At 37.2% G+C, this 17,036-nt stretch overlaps 2 protein-coding genes and 1 long non-coding RNA gene across 3 annotated transcripts; all 3 read left to right on the top strand.

The window, feature by feature from the left end:
• Positions 1 to 11,069: 11,069 nt before the first annotated feature.
• On the top strand, positions 11,070 to 12,584 carry LOC143861581 (protein FAR1-RELATED SEQUENCE 5-like). The gene has a single exon (XM_077372486.1). The coding sequence runs from the start codon at positions 11,070 to 11,072 to the stop codon at positions 12,582 to 12,584; it is 1,515 nt and encodes a 504-aa protein (XP_077228601.1).
• A 48-nt stretch (positions 12,585 to 12,632) lies between these two features.
• LOC143861580 (protein FAR1-RELATED SEQUENCE 7-like) lies at positions 12,633 to 13,760 on the top strand. Its single transcript, XM_077372485.1, has 2 exons — positions 12,633 to 13,235; positions 13,755 to 13,760. The coding sequence occupies exons 1-2, from the start codon at positions 12,633 to 12,635 to the stop codon at positions 13,758 to 13,760; spliced, it is 609 nt and encodes a 202-aa protein (XP_077228600.1).
• Positions 13,761 to 14,203: 443 nt separating this feature from the next.
• Positions 14,204 to 14,649, top strand: LOC143862052 (uncharacterized). The gene is made up of 3 exons (XR_013240135.1): positions 14,204 to 14,254; positions 14,359 to 14,418; positions 14,582 to 14,649. It is a non-coding gene; the product is annotated as an uncharacterized LOC143862052 (long non-coding RNA).
• The last annotated feature ends 2,387 nt before the right edge of the window (positions 14,650 to 17,036 follow it).

Raw genomic sequence — 17,036 nt, 5'->3', positions numbered from 1 at the left:
GACAAATCTGGCGGGCGCGCCTCATCAAAATCCGCGCGCCTCATCAAGTGGGAGTGCAGATATCAGTTTTTCTATTTTAATATATAAAAAAAAATCAAAGAAAAAGAGACATTGTTCATTTTCTCGTGAAAAAGCAGAGAGAGAGAGAGAGATTTAGGTTTTCCTCCCCTCTGATCGTCTTCTCCGATCATCTTCCCCTAAAAACTCTGGTCATATTCCGTTGAAGGATCTAAAAGAGATTAAGAAGGAAATCTGAGATTTCCTCATTGGAAATTCAGAGAGAGAGAGAGAGAGAGAGAGAGAGAGAGAGAAATCGAAATTTCCAGATCTATCCCTCCGATCATCTTCTCCGATCGGATCTACTAGATTCCAGTTATTTTCGATCTCCGATCCTTTCCGGTCAGTCGATTTCCCCATTAAATCATTTTATTATTTTCTTCTTTAAGTTCTACTGTCATTGTCTCCTCTTTCTATCTCATCTAGACTTTGTTTCTATCCTCTAAATTTTAGATCCGAGTCGTGAAATCCTAGATCCTGCTATTGCGATCCTAAATCCGGCAGACTCCATTTTTTTTAAGTCAAATTCCAGCGATTTTCCGGCCAGGTTCTCAGATCTGAAACCTTAATTTGAAAATTCTTTAGATCTGATCGTTTATGATCCAGATCTAGCCATATTTTCTTCATAAATAATTAGTAGATCTGGTGTTTTCATTGGAATTCGGCCAGGGTTAGAATTTGGGATCTAATTGATCTAGAGCTTTGAAAAGAGGATTACAAATTTGAGAGGAGAAAGGAAAGCAAAGGGAAAAGGTTCGAATAGCTGCAAAAGGTAAGAGACTTAGGTATTATTCGGTTCTTCTATTAATTAGACTAATAAATTCTATTTGAGAGTGATATTTGTAACTTTGATTATAATTTTGATTTGATCACTTTGTGATTTCGTTGATTGATTGTTTATTAGATGATTTATAATTTTTGTAGTCGATATCTGTAGTTTAGTTTCTCTTTTGAATTTTAATCCTTCTCAGTTTAAGATTTGTGAGAATTACTTATGAATCAAGGGTTTGCTAAGAAGTTTTAAAGAAGGAAAGATCAAAGTCTCATAATCTCAATTTGAATTTGAGTACTCTCATTTGGTAATCGTTTAGAATTTCATTTTTACTGTTCTTGCACATGATCTTCATCTTAATTGCTGATTTTTATTTTATTTTACATGTTTTAATTTCATTTGATCTTTTGCTTGAGCTGTGTGATCTTGAATGAGATTTTATGTTATAATGTTGTAGTTGATCAGAAATATTCAAGAATTTCTTCTATAGATGAAAGTCTTCTTTGTGATTTTCATTCGGTGGTACATGGTCAAAACTTGTGATACATTTTTCTTGTAATCTAAGCTTATTTTTATGTAATATTCGGTTAGTAGTAAATGATTAATCCCTTGTTGGGATTATGTGATAAATCGTTTATAATTTGTGGCAAATTTCCTAGTTATTCATTGTTGGATGTGTGGATGTGATTTTGTGATCTTTGGGGATTCATTTAATAATAGGTAGGCTTTGCATTTAAATCATTATAGAGAGTCATTTCTGTTTGCACAAGTTTCATATAAGAGCTCATGTATTAATGTGTTTTTAAACACCTTGGATTAAATGTTTGCACTGTTGAAGGTAATTTTTACATTGATTGTTGTGCGAAACCTGATACCATTGCCATATTGGATTGTTTTGGTTTGAGCATTGTAATGAACTGGTTTCACATTAGAATTATCCTTGACAATTGTCATAAATATTTGAGGTTATGTGTCAACCATGAGGAAATAAGACTGTAACAGAGGGTATAACAAGTTTTTGAAATAATCCCAATACCATTGTAACTATTTCCCCAACATTACCAATATCCAGCTCCTTGTTACCAGCCACCATTTCACCTTGACAATATTAGCTCTCATATTTTCTATATTGGCAGTACATGTGAACCCAAGCTACTTGGAATATTCTCATGTGCTAGGCAAATTATGTTTGCCTATAATTGAGTCCTTCGAAGAACTGTTGATATGGGTTCTACCATAGTTTAAAGACTGTATTTCTTGGCTAGACTAAGTTACTTTTTCAAGTAAACAAGATGAATTTGTGTAGTTGTCAAAGCCAGGTGGTATCATTTGTCATGAGGTATTGAAGTTACAATAGGTTGAAGGGCCATTTCTTTCTTTGCCAACATCTTGAGGGTTAAAGAAATAGGAAGGATTGAATATGATTGATCGAAAATAGTATTGCTGTTGTTGGTCTCTTGACATGTATATCACCATGTTTGCTGTTGTACTTACCCAGTTTGCCTCTCTTAATATCATCAGCTTTTTGTACTTAATTTACTTTAAGAATTGTAATGATCATAGCTGACGGGGATGGTGAAAGTGAGCAAGGTTCAATTCCTGTACTGAGATGATCACAGTCCAGTGCATGCATTTCTTCTTTACTCTCGCCAATGGCTTCTCAATTGAATACTTAAAGTCACTTTGTATAAGAATATCTTGTTCCCATCTTTAAATCATATGATAGTTTCCTTGTGATGGTCCAAAAAGAGCTTAAGGAATATTTGATTGCAGAAATATCAATAGCTTAGACCAAAATATTATGTTCTTCAACTTTATTTGAACATTTGTTTGCCTCTTGAAGTCCAAAGAACATGGGTTGGGTGGTTTGCTCTTTGATTTTTTTTTATGTCTCTGTTTGGCCATTAAAAAAGTGTGAGCCTACTGTGCGAAATCATTCAAGGGGATGAAATTATGTTGTTTTCTCTCCAAGCAATTTGAGCAGTAACATAATGAGTTCGTTTTGTTTTTAATTGTTAGATAATGTGGGTCAAACGTGATAATGTAGGTGAATAGTGCGAGCTTGCACATTGGATTATTTCAGAAATATTAATATGGTCTAAATCTGCTAGATTGTTATGTTTTTAATTGAAAAGTGATTTCTGTTTGGAAATACTTATGAGCAGATTTATGTGTGTACAGGTTCATGATTGAAGTGGTAACAGGAAGGGTAACAGTCATACTTCTTTTGATTTGTTAATATTATCACCATTGTGTATAACATAGTTTATACTTGAGTCTATTTCATTGAAGTAATATTCACAATTATGATTTTTATTTGGTTCAAAAGCACGCCACTGCTGTCCCATAGTTTCAGTACTTTATAATTATGATTTTAGGATGAATCAAAAAGCACATGTCTGCTGTCCATTAATGTGTAACTGCTGTCCCATAGTTTCAGTACTTTATAATTATGATTTTGGGATGAATCAAAAAGCACATATCTGCTGCCATCATCGCATAGCTGATGTCTCATAGTTTCATTACTTTGTAATTGAAATTTTGGGATGAATTAAAATACATATGTTTATTGTTCATTAATGCATGCTGCTGTCCCACAATTTCTATGCTTTACAATTGTGTTTTTTTTAGTTGAGTTAAAGAAACACATGACTGTTACTCTTATAGGTTCATCCCAGTTCATCCCTTGTTTTGCATAATTCAGTCCATAAGTACTATTCAATTGTATGCTTGTAAGGGAATTTCCGATTCAAGAGTGTTTACTTTATTATGGATACATGTGCATGTGTGTATAATTCATGTCATGGTTTGTATGGTTAATTGATATCGCATGATCATTTGAGAAGTATTTTTACAAGTGCTTACATAGAATGTTCTCCAAGCCATTGAATGATTATGCTTTTGATTGGTTCTTAATAATTGTGCTAATGAGAGAAACATTTCATCTGATACCTGCACCATGTCGAGTATATTTTCTATTGTTGATAGACTATTTGTAGTATAATGGAATGTTTTCCATTGGATTTGATATTTATGTAATACTGATTGACATTCTGTATTAATATTAGGGAAATTTGGTTTCTCATAACAAGTATATGTTTGTTTGAGGCATAGTGAATAAATGTTTTAGCTCATCTTGGCTTACCTTAGATCATTTGAAATAAGTCTATGTGATAGGGGTATAGAGCATTTATTTCTTAGTCACTAGTTGGGTTATGTGTTACCTGCTCGTTTTCCGTGGCAAGGGCGATGAAGGCGCTAGCCCAAGCCCATCCTTAGGGGATTTGCTCAGTCCAAGTAGCATACCCCTCCTTTGTATATAAGAGACTTGCCCAGTCTCACTCTCTTGCTAAACCTCCTCTTTGTGCGTCGTTTGGTTTTGGGAGAACACCCTACTCGGATTGGCAGCATACCCCTACCCTTATGGGTATTGGGTTGCACATTTGTTGCACCCTAGGGCTAGGCAGCTGTCCGGCCCGGCTGGGTGTTTTACCTTTGCCAAATATGCGCAGGGTCTCTTATTCCTTTTTACGTCATTTGTGTCTCGGCGACAAGCCTTGTCTCATGTAGAGAGTTTCCCCTTTAAGAGGCTTACCTAGCCTCATGTTAGAGTGGCCTCCTCTTTTAGAGTGAGTCTTTGACTCGGTAGAGTTATTAGAGAGTGTCTGACTCATTTGTTCCCCTCTTTAGTGTTGTTAGTTCGGAGTTTCTCCTTTAGAATTGTTGATTACTTCGCTTTGATTAGAGGCTAACTCAGTCTTATTAGAGCTTTGCTTGCTTGGGATCTTGGATCGTTTTCTCTCTTCTTGGGACGCTATCTTTCTTGTTGTGGTTCGTCTCTTTGAGGCGTTAGTTGCTTGTTTGGGGTTTCCCTTTTTTTGCTTTAGGGCTTTGCCCTAGTTTTTGGTTATGCTTGTTTGTTCTCTGTAAGAGTGAATTCATCTAAAGGTTCTAAGCATTGGAAAAGCTTTAAAATCCAAAAACATTAGAAATTTAAAACTAAAAAAAATAAATATTTGAAAACTTTAAAAATATTAAAAACATTTGAAAATATAAAAAAACCTTAAAAAATCTAAAGTGTGAGTGTTTCTTTTAGAAGCGTAGTTTGAGAGTTCGTTTCGAACTACGTTGGCTTGATCCTCTTCCGAGGTACGTAGTGCAGCTTGGGATTTACATCCCAAGTCCAGCCAAACTTTTCTGTAAATAAATGTTTTAAACCTTCTTCAAAAACCTTTAAAATCTTGTTTTCAAAAGAAATTCCTCTAGAGTTAGGAGTTTCTCCTAGATAGAGAGTTTTAGAGTTAGGGTTTTTCTTTTGATAGGTTGTTTGATTGTTTGTTTGCTGTGTGCTTGTTTTAGAGTTAGGGGTATGTCCTAGAGTTATAGGAGCGCCTCCGTCCGGTCAGTCGGCGATCCACATCGCCGAGTGATGACTAGAGTAGGATACGCTAGTCCACCTTTGGTTTTCCTTAGGAAATACAGCCTAGTTACACATAGGTTGTAGGAATCACTTGCATTAGCCTAGGGCTAACATGCATTTAGTTAGGGCATATAGGGTGTCCTAAAAATCCACAATTCACTGGAATTTAAATAATCGTACAAGAAACTTTAATAACTAGTCCGGTCTTTTAGATCGAGTCTAGGGTAGAGGGCTAGGTGTCTTAGGCATCATAGCTTAGAATAGGCGCGAAGAACTACGTTGCCTTGATTCTCGTGGAGGCGGGGATACGTAGGCTTCTTTGGATGAATACCAGATCATCCGAGGACTCGGGCTAATGTTTTATAGTCTTAGGATTTATTGTGTTGTTATTACATATTTTGATGTATTTTCTTACTTTCTCGTACTGATACTATACTTTTAGCTATAGCTTGCATGTTTTTGCACATCAGAACTTAGACACCCATTAGGCATGTCACTCATAACCTAGCTATGCTTAGGTGACACATTCTTTCATTTTATTTTATATGTGTTTATTTTTTTTATCCTCAGGAAATGCATGCTTAGGTAGACGACTCCTGAGGATTGTTCCCATTTCACATGATTTTTACCCAAACTTCTTTGGAGTTAATAATAAATGGCATAAGAGACCAAGTGCTTGCACTCGGACGAATTGGGGGTGCTCTCAGACCTTCCCCATTCGTAACCAGGCACGAACCCATATATATTTCTGGTTATCCATTGCACAGAGGATTTGATTTTAGGGTTCCATGGTATATCCATGGATGGCGACTCTGAGTTTATTTTAGGTATCTCTCGGTTTCGCACCTCGGTTCCGGATCAAGACATATCTCTTTCTTTTTACATCGCCACTCGTGCTATGCTATGAGGGTGGCATCCGTTTCGAGAGTTTCCTGGTAGAGCTCTCCTTCACACGTGGATGGTCCAGATGGTGTGAGGGACCCGTTCCCTCGCCGCCTATCTCGGATCGGGGTCCACAATGGCATTTGAGTTATTAGGATAAGAATTGTTGGAATTTCATAACCTGAAAATATGTTCTCAATTAAACAATTACTAATTGAATTTGGATTGTTTGAATGGCCTAAGTTTTCAGAATTTTAGTTGAGAAGGAGACTCATTTACATTTTGAGTTGGTAATTGTTATATAAAATTTTGACTGCACAATGATACATATGTATATTAAGCAGGTGAACAGATGAGTATCAGATGGAATTAATTTGACTTTATTTGTGTATTAGCTAAAAGTGAATCCTCTGTGTTAGTTTAGAGATGTCCAAGTGGTTTCCATAATTGTTTTATTCTTCTATCTTAAGAAGTAAGTGTCTCAGGAAGTAAGTGACAATTGTTTTCATTTCTTACAATTAGAGTCATTTTAACATATTTGGATTTGGGAAATGATATAATCTCTACCTATAGCTTTGTTTTAGAACTGTTTTGAGATAAAGGAGCAAGGAGGTAAATCATTATGATGTTGTAAATGCTAATGCTCTTTGAGGTCATCCCTTTCTACATATTTTGTTCGCTTATTATAGACTTATTATAGAGATTTGTTCTTTCTTGTTTAGATAATAAGTGGGTGTTCTTGTTCTAAGGAAAAAGCTATCTCATGATTACTTATTTTGTCACCTATAGTTGAAAGAATATAAGTGAAACCTGTTTTCTTCTCAAGTCAGGGCGATGAAGGCGTTAGCCCAAGCCCATCTTTAGAGAGACTTACCCAGTCGTGGTAGTACTCCCTTCTTTCTTCTTTTCTCTCTATAGACTTGCATAGTCTTTAGAAACCCTTAGAATTTGTCCTTGTTTATTGCAAGGGCAATGAAAGAGCTATCTAGAGCCCTTCTTAGGAGACAGGTTGTGCCTCATTTATCCTAGCAGTCATCATCGTTTTGGGGAGACAGGCTTTGTCTCTTTTGCTTTACTCATCACATCTTTTTAGGGGGACATGCTATGTCTCATTAGATGGTCATTCACATTTAGGAAAATTCGTCCAGTCTCATCTTTTTCATTTAGGGAGACTCGCTCAGTCTCATCCTTTTCTTTTAGGAGACTCGCCCAGTCTCATTCTCTTGTCGATTATTCTCTTTTAGGAGACAGGCTATGTCTCACCGATCTTAATGGTCATTTTCATTTGAGAGACAAACCTTGTCTCATTTGCACACTCTTTCAGAAAAGAGCTAGAAGTCTTCATTTTTAATCTAGTTCTTCCCCTTTCTCTTAGGGTTTAACTCAGTCTTCCTAGGTTTTCACACCTTCTTGAGATTCCTTCCATTCTATCATCTATTTAACACACTGACATTTCTCACAGGAGTGTTCTTCTCCTTCTGGTTGTCTCTTTGTTTCCCCTTTGGCTAGAAGGGATAATCCTTTAAAAATTCAAAAACATTGAAACATATCAAAATTCCAAAAACATCTGAAAATAATCTCAAAAGTCTTCAGTCATTAGGAGTAGTTAAGAAAGTCTGTTTCCGAACTACGTTGGCTTGATCCCTTTCCATAGGGTACGTAGTGCAGCTTGGGATCCACATCCCAGATCTAGCCAAACCTTTAAAAATAAACATTTCAAACCTTCTAAAAATAAAAAAATTCTTCAAAATCTTTTCAAAAAGATCTTCCCCTAGAGTTAGGAGTCTGTCTTAGATGTTTGGGGTGTTTTAAAGTTAGGAGTCTGTCCTGATCTGTGTTGGTTTAGTGTGTCCTGTCGTGTGAGTGTCTCTAGAGTTAGGAGGCCTCGAGTTGATCGGTTAGACATTTAGTCGAACTGATGGCTAGACTAGGAAGCATATAGTCAGCCCATGGTTTTCATTAGGTTGCACAGCCTAGCTACATATAGGATGTAGGGCCCACCTGCATTAGCTTAAGGCTAATCAACTTGCATTAGTTAGGGCATATAGAGAGTCCTAAAAATTACAATTCATTTGAACTTAAGCAATCATACAAAAAGCTTTAAAAATCAGTCGAGTCTAGTGGATCAAGTCTAGGATAGCGGTTCTAGATGGTTAGGCATCGTAGTTTAGAATAAGTCATTGAACTACGTTGATTCTGATTCTTCCCTAGGCCGGGATATGTAGAGCAGCCAGGATGGATGGCCATCTTGGTCCGAGTCAAGTATTGCATTAGAGTTTTAGGGTTTGTCGTGTTGAGTCGTGTGTAGAGTTGAATTGTGTTGTGTGTTTTACTGTGTTTTCTTACTTTCTTGTGCAGACCTTATACCTTTAGCTGTAGCGTGCATGTGTTTGCCCATCAGAACTTAGACATCAATTAGGCTTAACACTCATAACCTAGCTACTTTTAGGTGACACTCATTTTATTTCTTTTACACGTGTTTATTATTTTCATCTCCGAGACATGCATGATTAGGTAGACGTCTTCTCGGAGATATGTGTTCCCATTTCACATGACTTTCGTCCAAAACTCTTCAAAATCAATAAGTAAATGGCATAAGAGACCAGTTGTTTGCACTTGGGCGGATGAGGTGCTCTTCGGACCTTCCAAATTCGTAACCAGGCACGAACCTTTTATATATATCTGGTTATCCGTTGCAACAGAGCATAGTATGGGATCCAGGGCCCAGTTCCTTGGATGACGATTCTTCTTTGTTTAAGGTACATTTAGAATCCGGGCTAGTCCCCGAATCGAGAGGGATCTCACTTTGCATCGCCACTCATGCTGTGAGAGGCATTTCTTTCGAGAGTTCCTTGGTAGAGCTCTCCATTCACGTGAATGATTCCAAAGAGACTTCTTCTGAGGGCTCATCCCCCGCCTCTCTCGGATCGGGTTCCACAATAGCAATGGGCTATTTAAAAGTTGTTGGGGTTGTTTTGGATAAAGAATGGAGATATGAAAATATAGAGTCCTATTCCTAAAGCAATAGGAACTTATACCCCAATAGATCATTGATCGAATTGGTTAAGATTAACTTGCTAATAAGTTGCTATATGAAATGGATGGTCTGATATCTACATGTCCATGCCCCACCCAAAAACCCAAATTGAATACATTGCAACTTAGAAAACATATGGAAATTTAATTTGCTTTGCATACTCCTCACTCTACCCTCTGTTTTTTTGTCGAGAATTTTCGTTCCTACGCTAAGAGGAGAATAAATAGAAAAAACAGGAAATAGTCATATATATATATATATATATATATATATATATATACATATGAGGAAAGATTTTCTAGTCGGCCCCCTAGAGAAGGAATTCTACTCCTCCCTATTAAGAATCGTTGGATCGATTCCAATCTAATCTCAGCCCTCGAAAGTAAAAACCCAAATTCAACGAAAGCCAACGAACGAAAGCCACCATTCTCTCTCTCTCTCTCTCTGTGCTCTCTGTGTGAGAAGAAACCCAGGCCACGATTCTCTCCCCTCTCTCTCCCTCTCTCTCTCTCTCTCTCTCTCTCTCTCTCTCTCTCTCTCTCTCTGAGAAGAAACATGGGTTTTTGATCGAAACCCATTTGAAGCCACGATTCTCTCCTCTCCTCTCTGTGTGTGTGTGTGTGTGTGTGTGTGTGTGTGTGTGTGAGAGAGAGAGAGAGAGAGAGAGAAGAAACATGGGTTTTTGATCAAAACCCATTTGAAACCACGATTGCAAAAACCCCTAAAAATATGGGTTTTTGAAAAACCAACAAAACCCACCCTCTCTCTCCTCTCTCTCTCTCTCTCTCTCTCTCTCTCTCTCTCTCTCTCTCTCTCTCTCTCTCTCTCTCTCTATGTGAGAAGAAACCATTGAAAAATACAGCGAACGACACCACCCTCTCTCGCTCTCTCTTTGTCCCTCTCTGCCAGATTTGTCTCAGTTCTAAGGTATGGTTTTTTTCATCTCTTTGCCTCTTCTTTTTTTTTTGCATTCAATGCTTGAATGGGGTGATTTTAGGGGTTTGGAAGGCCATTTTTCTTTCTTTTTCAGCCATTTAAAGCTGTAAAAATTGGTTGAAAATTTTTGTTGTGGTTTTTGCAATGAGAATTTCAGCCATTTTTAGGGGTTTCTGCAATGGAGCTTTTTTTTTGCATTCGTAGGCTGAATTGAGTGATTTTACTGGTTTGCAAGTTTTTATTGGGTGATTTTACTTGTTTTCAAGGCCATTTATCTTCCTTTTTCAGCTATTTGAAGCTGTAAAAAATGGATGTTCTGGTTTTTGCTATGAAATTTTCAGTCATATTTAGGGATTTTTGCAATGGAGCTATTTTTTTGCATTTGTAGGCTGAATGGAGTGATTTTACTGGTTTGCAAGGTTTAATGGCGTGATTTTAGTGGTTTTGAAGGCTATTTTTCTTCCTTTTTGAGCCATTTAAAGTTCATAAAAGTGGCTGTTTAGGTTTTTGCTATGAAGTTTTCAACCATTTTTAGGGGTTTTTGCAATGGAGCTAACTTTTTGCATTCGTAGCCTGAATGGGGTGATTTTGGTGGTTTGTAAGGCCATTTTCTGCCTTTTTCAACCATTTAAAGCTCATAAAAATGGTAGAGAAAAACTCATTTAAAGGTAGTATTAGGAATTGTGGGGCTATTTTTTGGTGTGAAGGTTATTTCAACAACGCCTATTGTCGATCATTTTCCTATATCATTAATTTGCTTTATTATATTTGTAGTTTATTCTATCTGATTATGAAGATTCTGAAATGTCCTCTGATTGTGGTTTTTCTTATTAGAAGGGACTACTTGATGGATAGTAACTTTGAGCAAATTATTGGGTTATCAATTGATGACATTGATGCTAATAGGTTACTTTTTGATGAGGAGGGGGAAGCTTTTGGTTTAATAAACAATGAATCTGTCGGCAATGACTTACTTTTGGATGAGGAGGGACTTACTTTTGGATGAGGAAAGGGGAAATCCAAATGATGATGCCTTACTTTCTATGGTTAACGAGGAGGATTGTAGTGGTAACACTAGTGAAGATGATGGTGAGAGTCATGTATATAAGGAACCCTTTCTCAAGCAGGAGTTTGAAAGTGTAGAAGCTGCGTATGAGTTTTATAATATTTATGGGTTGGCCACAGGTTTTGGTATAAGGAAATCCAAGACCGAAAAGTCGAAGGCAAATCATGAAGTTATAATGAGGAGATTTGTTTGTGCTAGAGAGGGGTTCAAAAATACTAAAGATAAGAGGCAAGTAGGAAAAGAAGTGAAGTTGCATCGAAGTGTAAGAGATGGTTGTGGAGCGAAGTTGGAGATTAGAAAGAAAAATGAGAAATGGGTTGTGTCTAAATTTGAAGCCAAACATTGTCATGAACTCACCTCTCCTGGCAAAAGACAAATGCATCGTTCACAGAATAACTTCGTTAAGAATCTGGTCGCCAAAAATTTGATAGACACTCTTAGTGGACACTGGGTTCAATCTTCTAAAATTGTTAGGTTTCTTATTTCCACATCTAAAGCTAGTGCTGTCACAGCACATCAAGTTGTGTCCCATGTGAGAGTACGCAGGCAGAACAATATGAGGAGAGAAGCATTCCTAGTAGTCCAACAGTTCCATCAGAGACGAGCAGAAGATCCAAATTTCTATTTTGCCATGGAGATAGATAAGAAGGGGAATTTGCGATCCATGTTTTGGGCCGATTCACGGGCTATGAATGCTTACTTGGCCTTCTCTGATGTCATTGTCTTTGATGTGACCTATAGGACGAATAGGTTTCAGATGCCTTTCGCACCATTTACTGGAGTTAACCATCATAGGCAATCTACCTTATTCGGATGTGCGTTGTTAGCAGATGAGAGAGAGGAGACATTTACATGGTTATTTGAGCAATGGTTAAAATGCATGTTTGGTAAAGCTCCTGGTTGTATTATCACAGACATGGACATTGCTATGAGAAATGCTATCCGAACCGTTTTTCCAAACACACGTCATAGGTTTTGCTCGTGGCACATACAGAGGCACCTAGTTGAGCATATTGCACAGATGCGAGATTCTGATAGTGAGTTCAGTAAGGATTACAATAGGTGGTATTTCAAGAAAAACATAAACAAATGTGAGGAAGAATGTGGAAAATTTGAGCAGAAATATGGGATTGAAGAAAACAGTTGGCTATGTAACATGTGGCAGCTACGGAGTCATTGGGTGCCAGCTTATTTTATGGACACTTTCACTGCTGGCATGTCATCCAGTTCACGTAGCGAAAGTATCAACTCATTCTTTGATGGATTTGTTAACCATAGCACCACTCTACAAAAATTCGTCGAACAATATGATAAGGCACTTGAAGATCGTCGAAAAAAAGAAGCTGAAGAAGATTTCAGGATAAAATCTTCAAACGCAATATTATTGTCTTCAAGGAACAAATTGGAAGCATAAGCTGGCAAATGTTATACAAGGTCAATGTTTACGCTATTCCAGATAGAGATGAAGGATAGCAATGATTGTTGGTTTGACTTATTAGGTGAGAATGGCAAAGTGACAGAATACAGTGTAGGATTGAGTGATGAGGAGACTTGGAGATGGTGCAAGGTTGTCTTTGAAGATGCTGAAGAAGGTGTGATGGCAATATGTGAGTGTGCCAAGTTCGAGATGGAGGGGATTTTATGCAAACACATCCTTCGCATAATGTCCCTGAGGCGTTTAAGTAGCATTCCCGAGCGATATATATTGAGTAGATGGACAATTGAGGCAAGATTTGTTTTCGATGGTGGGGTGTCTACGGCCGAAGAAGATAATGATGAGATGACACCTCTTCATAAATGGTTCCTAATTTCAAAGTATCAAAGATATTTAGATGATTATCAATGTCCGAAAAGCTTGTTCAAGAAGATGGATGAAACTCTTAATGAATGGATTGCGGATGGTGAACGGCATAAGAAAGAGAGGCAAAATGCCCAGTCAACTAGTGGAAGCCAAGTACATTCTAACATTGTCATGGAAACCCCAGAAATATCTATTCATGACCCCCAGATTGTGAAAACCAAGGGCCGTCCGAGAAATGCTACACGGTTTAAATCTCCGATAGAGGTATCCCAAACCGGATCAAAGAGACGGAGGTGTAAAAAATGTGAACAATTAGGCCATAATATGAGAACCTATAACAAGAATTCAAATGTATGGATTTCTACTTCCTTCTGTAGTTTTTTTCGGAGAGATAACATATATATATATCACTTGGGTGTTTTCTATGTGTGCCAATAGATGTCGACAAAAAATGATCAAGAGGAATCAAATGAGGAGGGACTGGAAAAGGAAGCGGAAGAGGACCTAATGGCAGATTGAACAACTACAACAGGTTTGTGTAATTTTTTTTTTAGTTATGATCATAACCCAAACATTATTTTTTCTCATTTTGTTGTTCCTTTTAATGTGTCTGCTATATATAACTTACATGTGCTTCACTATGTTACAGATTAAATGGCAGATAGTGTTGTGGACATCCCAACTTTGGATGGCAGAGTATAGATGGTGCATGTTTGTTTGTTTAGATTGTAGATGCTGTGGACATCCCTATTCTTGTAATCCATGTGCTTTACTATGTTTCAGTTGTAACAATGAATTTCAGAAAAAAAATGGAATGAACTGTCCTTAGATTATAGATAGATGTGATGATATTGTATGAGCAGGTCATCGACAACACACACATTCTATGGATATTTTGACCTATTATAACAGATGCAATTCAATGTTTTGTTTTCTCTACATCCTTCCTGTATTTGCTGCAATATGCGTTTAACAGATGCAAAAAAATCTCTCCTATGAGTTTATTTTCAGGATATAAATGTTAGTGATGAAGATTGGGCTGCATGAATGACAACATTTCTGCTTGGCAAGTCATACTGTTACAAATTTGAGGTAAGGTCAGTTCAAAATTTTGAAATTAAGGTTTGGAGTGTGGTTTGTCTTTCTGAAAAAGATGGAAATTTGCGTATCAATATTTTAGTCGTTGTTTAGTTACAAATTTGAGATTGTTGATGCAGATCTCCTAGCAATGGCTTCCCTTTACTTCCTCTGCTCGAACTGATAATTTGCAACTTTATCATTGGGTATGTTTCCATACCTTAATATGATTAGACTAAGCTTTCGAAATTTCCAACTGCCACACATTCAATTATGTTTCTTATGCTGTTTTGAATTTCTCAATCTCCAGGCCAGAGTTGTAAATGGCGTTCCTCCCACGGGTGACTACTCTTTTGCCAAGTATAACAAAGTATGTTTGAGGGCTGAGGACACTTGTTCTCATCTTACTATGCACTTTTATCTCATGTTTTTAATATTTTCTCGAGTTCAATTACTTGTAGTTGTTTAGCTATTATGGATTCTCTTTTTCATTGAGAAAGTGATACATACTCTTTAATATGATATGGGCACAGTCTGTTGACATCATCAAACACACGGATGAAGAATATGAAAAGCATTTGACAGATCCTGTAGGTACAAATTGAATTTACTTCTTTGATTTTCTGTATGCCACTATTTATTGATTAGTGTAATTTTTGGCTGCGATTTTTAATATATAATGGAACTCTAAAGCTTTTATATTGCCCTAGTTAGCTTTATGAGTCTGTTTTTTTTTAATGGCACTTTATGAGTCATATTTTGCAAATGTTACATCATGGCTTATTTTTCAATTCCTGTTGCTTATCACTTATTCTTGGCATTTATGTTTGGATCTGACCCATAGACTTTATCTGTTTCCAGTGCCGGACCATCTCTATCTGAAAAGGAGCAGAAGGAGAAGGCTCAAAGGTGCCACTTTGTACAGGAGCTTTTGCTTTCCACCATTCTCAATGACACCTTTTGAAGGGATACTACATGGTGGTGGTAGCAACTATTGAGGAAGCCTAAAGACAGCTGAACACCTTGTCTCAATTCCCAGAGCCTATGTTCCGCTTCCTACAGAATTTTTATAAAAAGGTTGTATGTATTAGCTATGCTGATATTTTCTTGGTAAAGAGATTACAGCATTGGATGTAATTATAATTATATTTTTATAAGGAAGTAGGTAGGTCTGAACTGCTCAGATAAACCTTTATGTATTAGAGCACTTGTGCATAATGAAGATGGTATTAGATGTTCCATCTCTCTCTCTCTCTCTCTCTCTCTCTCTCTCTCTCTCTCTCTCTCAATTTCTTTTATAGGTTATAAGACCCGGTTTTAGAGGCGAACTTTTTGAAGCTTTCTGTTTCAGTTATATTGTCGTTTGGAATGAGTCTGTGGTAAGACTAATTTTGAACTTCAAATGGGCAGAAGGCAAAGTGGTCGGGTCGCTCATGAGAGCTTTGGTCCTTAACTTTAACCTTACACACTTGATTTTTATATTGTAATCGATTCACATGGTACCTGACCAAATCAATGGTCTTGATCACTGAAGATATGTACCATCTACCATGTGCCGTGTAAAATGTTGGTCATCACCATTTTTTACTGAGACTCAGGTTAATCTCAGTCTTAAGGAAAAAATAATTTGAAAATTTCCTTCTGGATTTTTTTCGCACAAAAGAATATAATCTAAACCGACCTCGCTCAATTTTTATTTAGAGGTAACTTAAATTTATGATGAAATCCTTCTAAATTAACGATAATCATATCATTTGCCTCCAAAATGTAGGAAAAAATTTCCCCCATGAAAAAAAGTTTCTGTTGAAAATGTTTTTCCATGCAAACCAAACAGGGCCAAGTTGCACGCTTGGCTGTAAATTTAGATTGGTGTAGCTTCTGGTTAGTAGACATGAGGCAGGGATGCCTTTTTTTTTTTTTTTTGATGGGTAAGCTGGGGTTAGGCATACCCCTACCAAAGGCCTGCCTTCAACAGACAGCAGCAAGGGGGACCAACCCCAGAACAAAATGAAAACATAATACCCTGGAGGCCCAAGGAATCCAAGAGAGGATCCTAAGATTGCTTTGGGAAGGAGGGGAGCCTGAATGAAGTAGAAGCTAAAAGGAGCAAGGAGGGAGACTTAGGTGTTCTTTTCTTGATATTAACCTGTAAAAATGTGTTACTGCTAAATTGACAAATCTATGCCAAGCAAAAAAATTGACAAATGTAACCTAGATGCAAGACTATATTTAGGAAGTTGGTCACTGTGCAGTGGTTGGACCCGACGATAAGAGGCAACTGGATTTCTTTGGGAACTACCAATCGAGGTTTCTCAATGTTAATAGTGATACCCTTTTCTTTTACCTTTCTCTTTTTTTCTTATTTTTTTTTTTCATATTAGGGCAGATGAAAAGTCAGCAACTCATTAGGGAAAGTAACGTAATGGCCGGTATTAACCTAGGCAGCATGTCACATACCATCCTTTAAAGTGGGTGCTTTTAAAATACTCGAACAGGTTGAAATGCAGCAATAAAATGGTACAGGAAATCCACTAAAAGGCCACACCGTAACGAACAGCTATTGAAACAAAGCTTCATTGTGCCATTGCTAACACACTAATAAAGCATCACATAATAGTCAACCCAATTTACAATGAAGTGTCCATACAACAAACATAAACATCAAAAAAATATTAAAGGTTAAGTTCATCCAATCATAACAGCTTTAGGGTCATGGCAATCCAAGATAACGGCCTGAAACTTTTGAAGAGATACAATAGAAGAGGTACCAACAAATCAAGAAAAAAAGGGCAAGAACTCCAACTGCTTTATTCCACCCCTTCTCATTCTGTGGGACTTTCAAGCGTCGTACCAAGAGCTTCAATTCAGCTAGCGCTTCATTCTTCTCTTGAATCGACACGTTCAATCTCGATACCTCATCTCCCAAGCTTCTTAGATGGTTATTGGATTCCCTCTGCCACCCAACCAAGCTAGATAACGCATCTCCCA

This window comes from Tasmannia lanceolata, unplaced genomic scaffold (assembly GCF_043159265.1).
Source record: "Tasmannia lanceolata isolate RefF3 unplaced genomic scaffold, GAP_Taslan_0.1 ptg000037l, whole genome shotgun sequence".
Taxonomy (NCBI): Eukaryota; Viridiplantae; Streptophyta; class Magnoliopsida; order Canellales; family Winteraceae; genus Tasmannia; species Tasmannia lanceolata.
The sequence above is the reverse complement of the archived record's forward strand: the minus strand, read 5'-3'. Positions and strand labels throughout refer to the sequence as shown.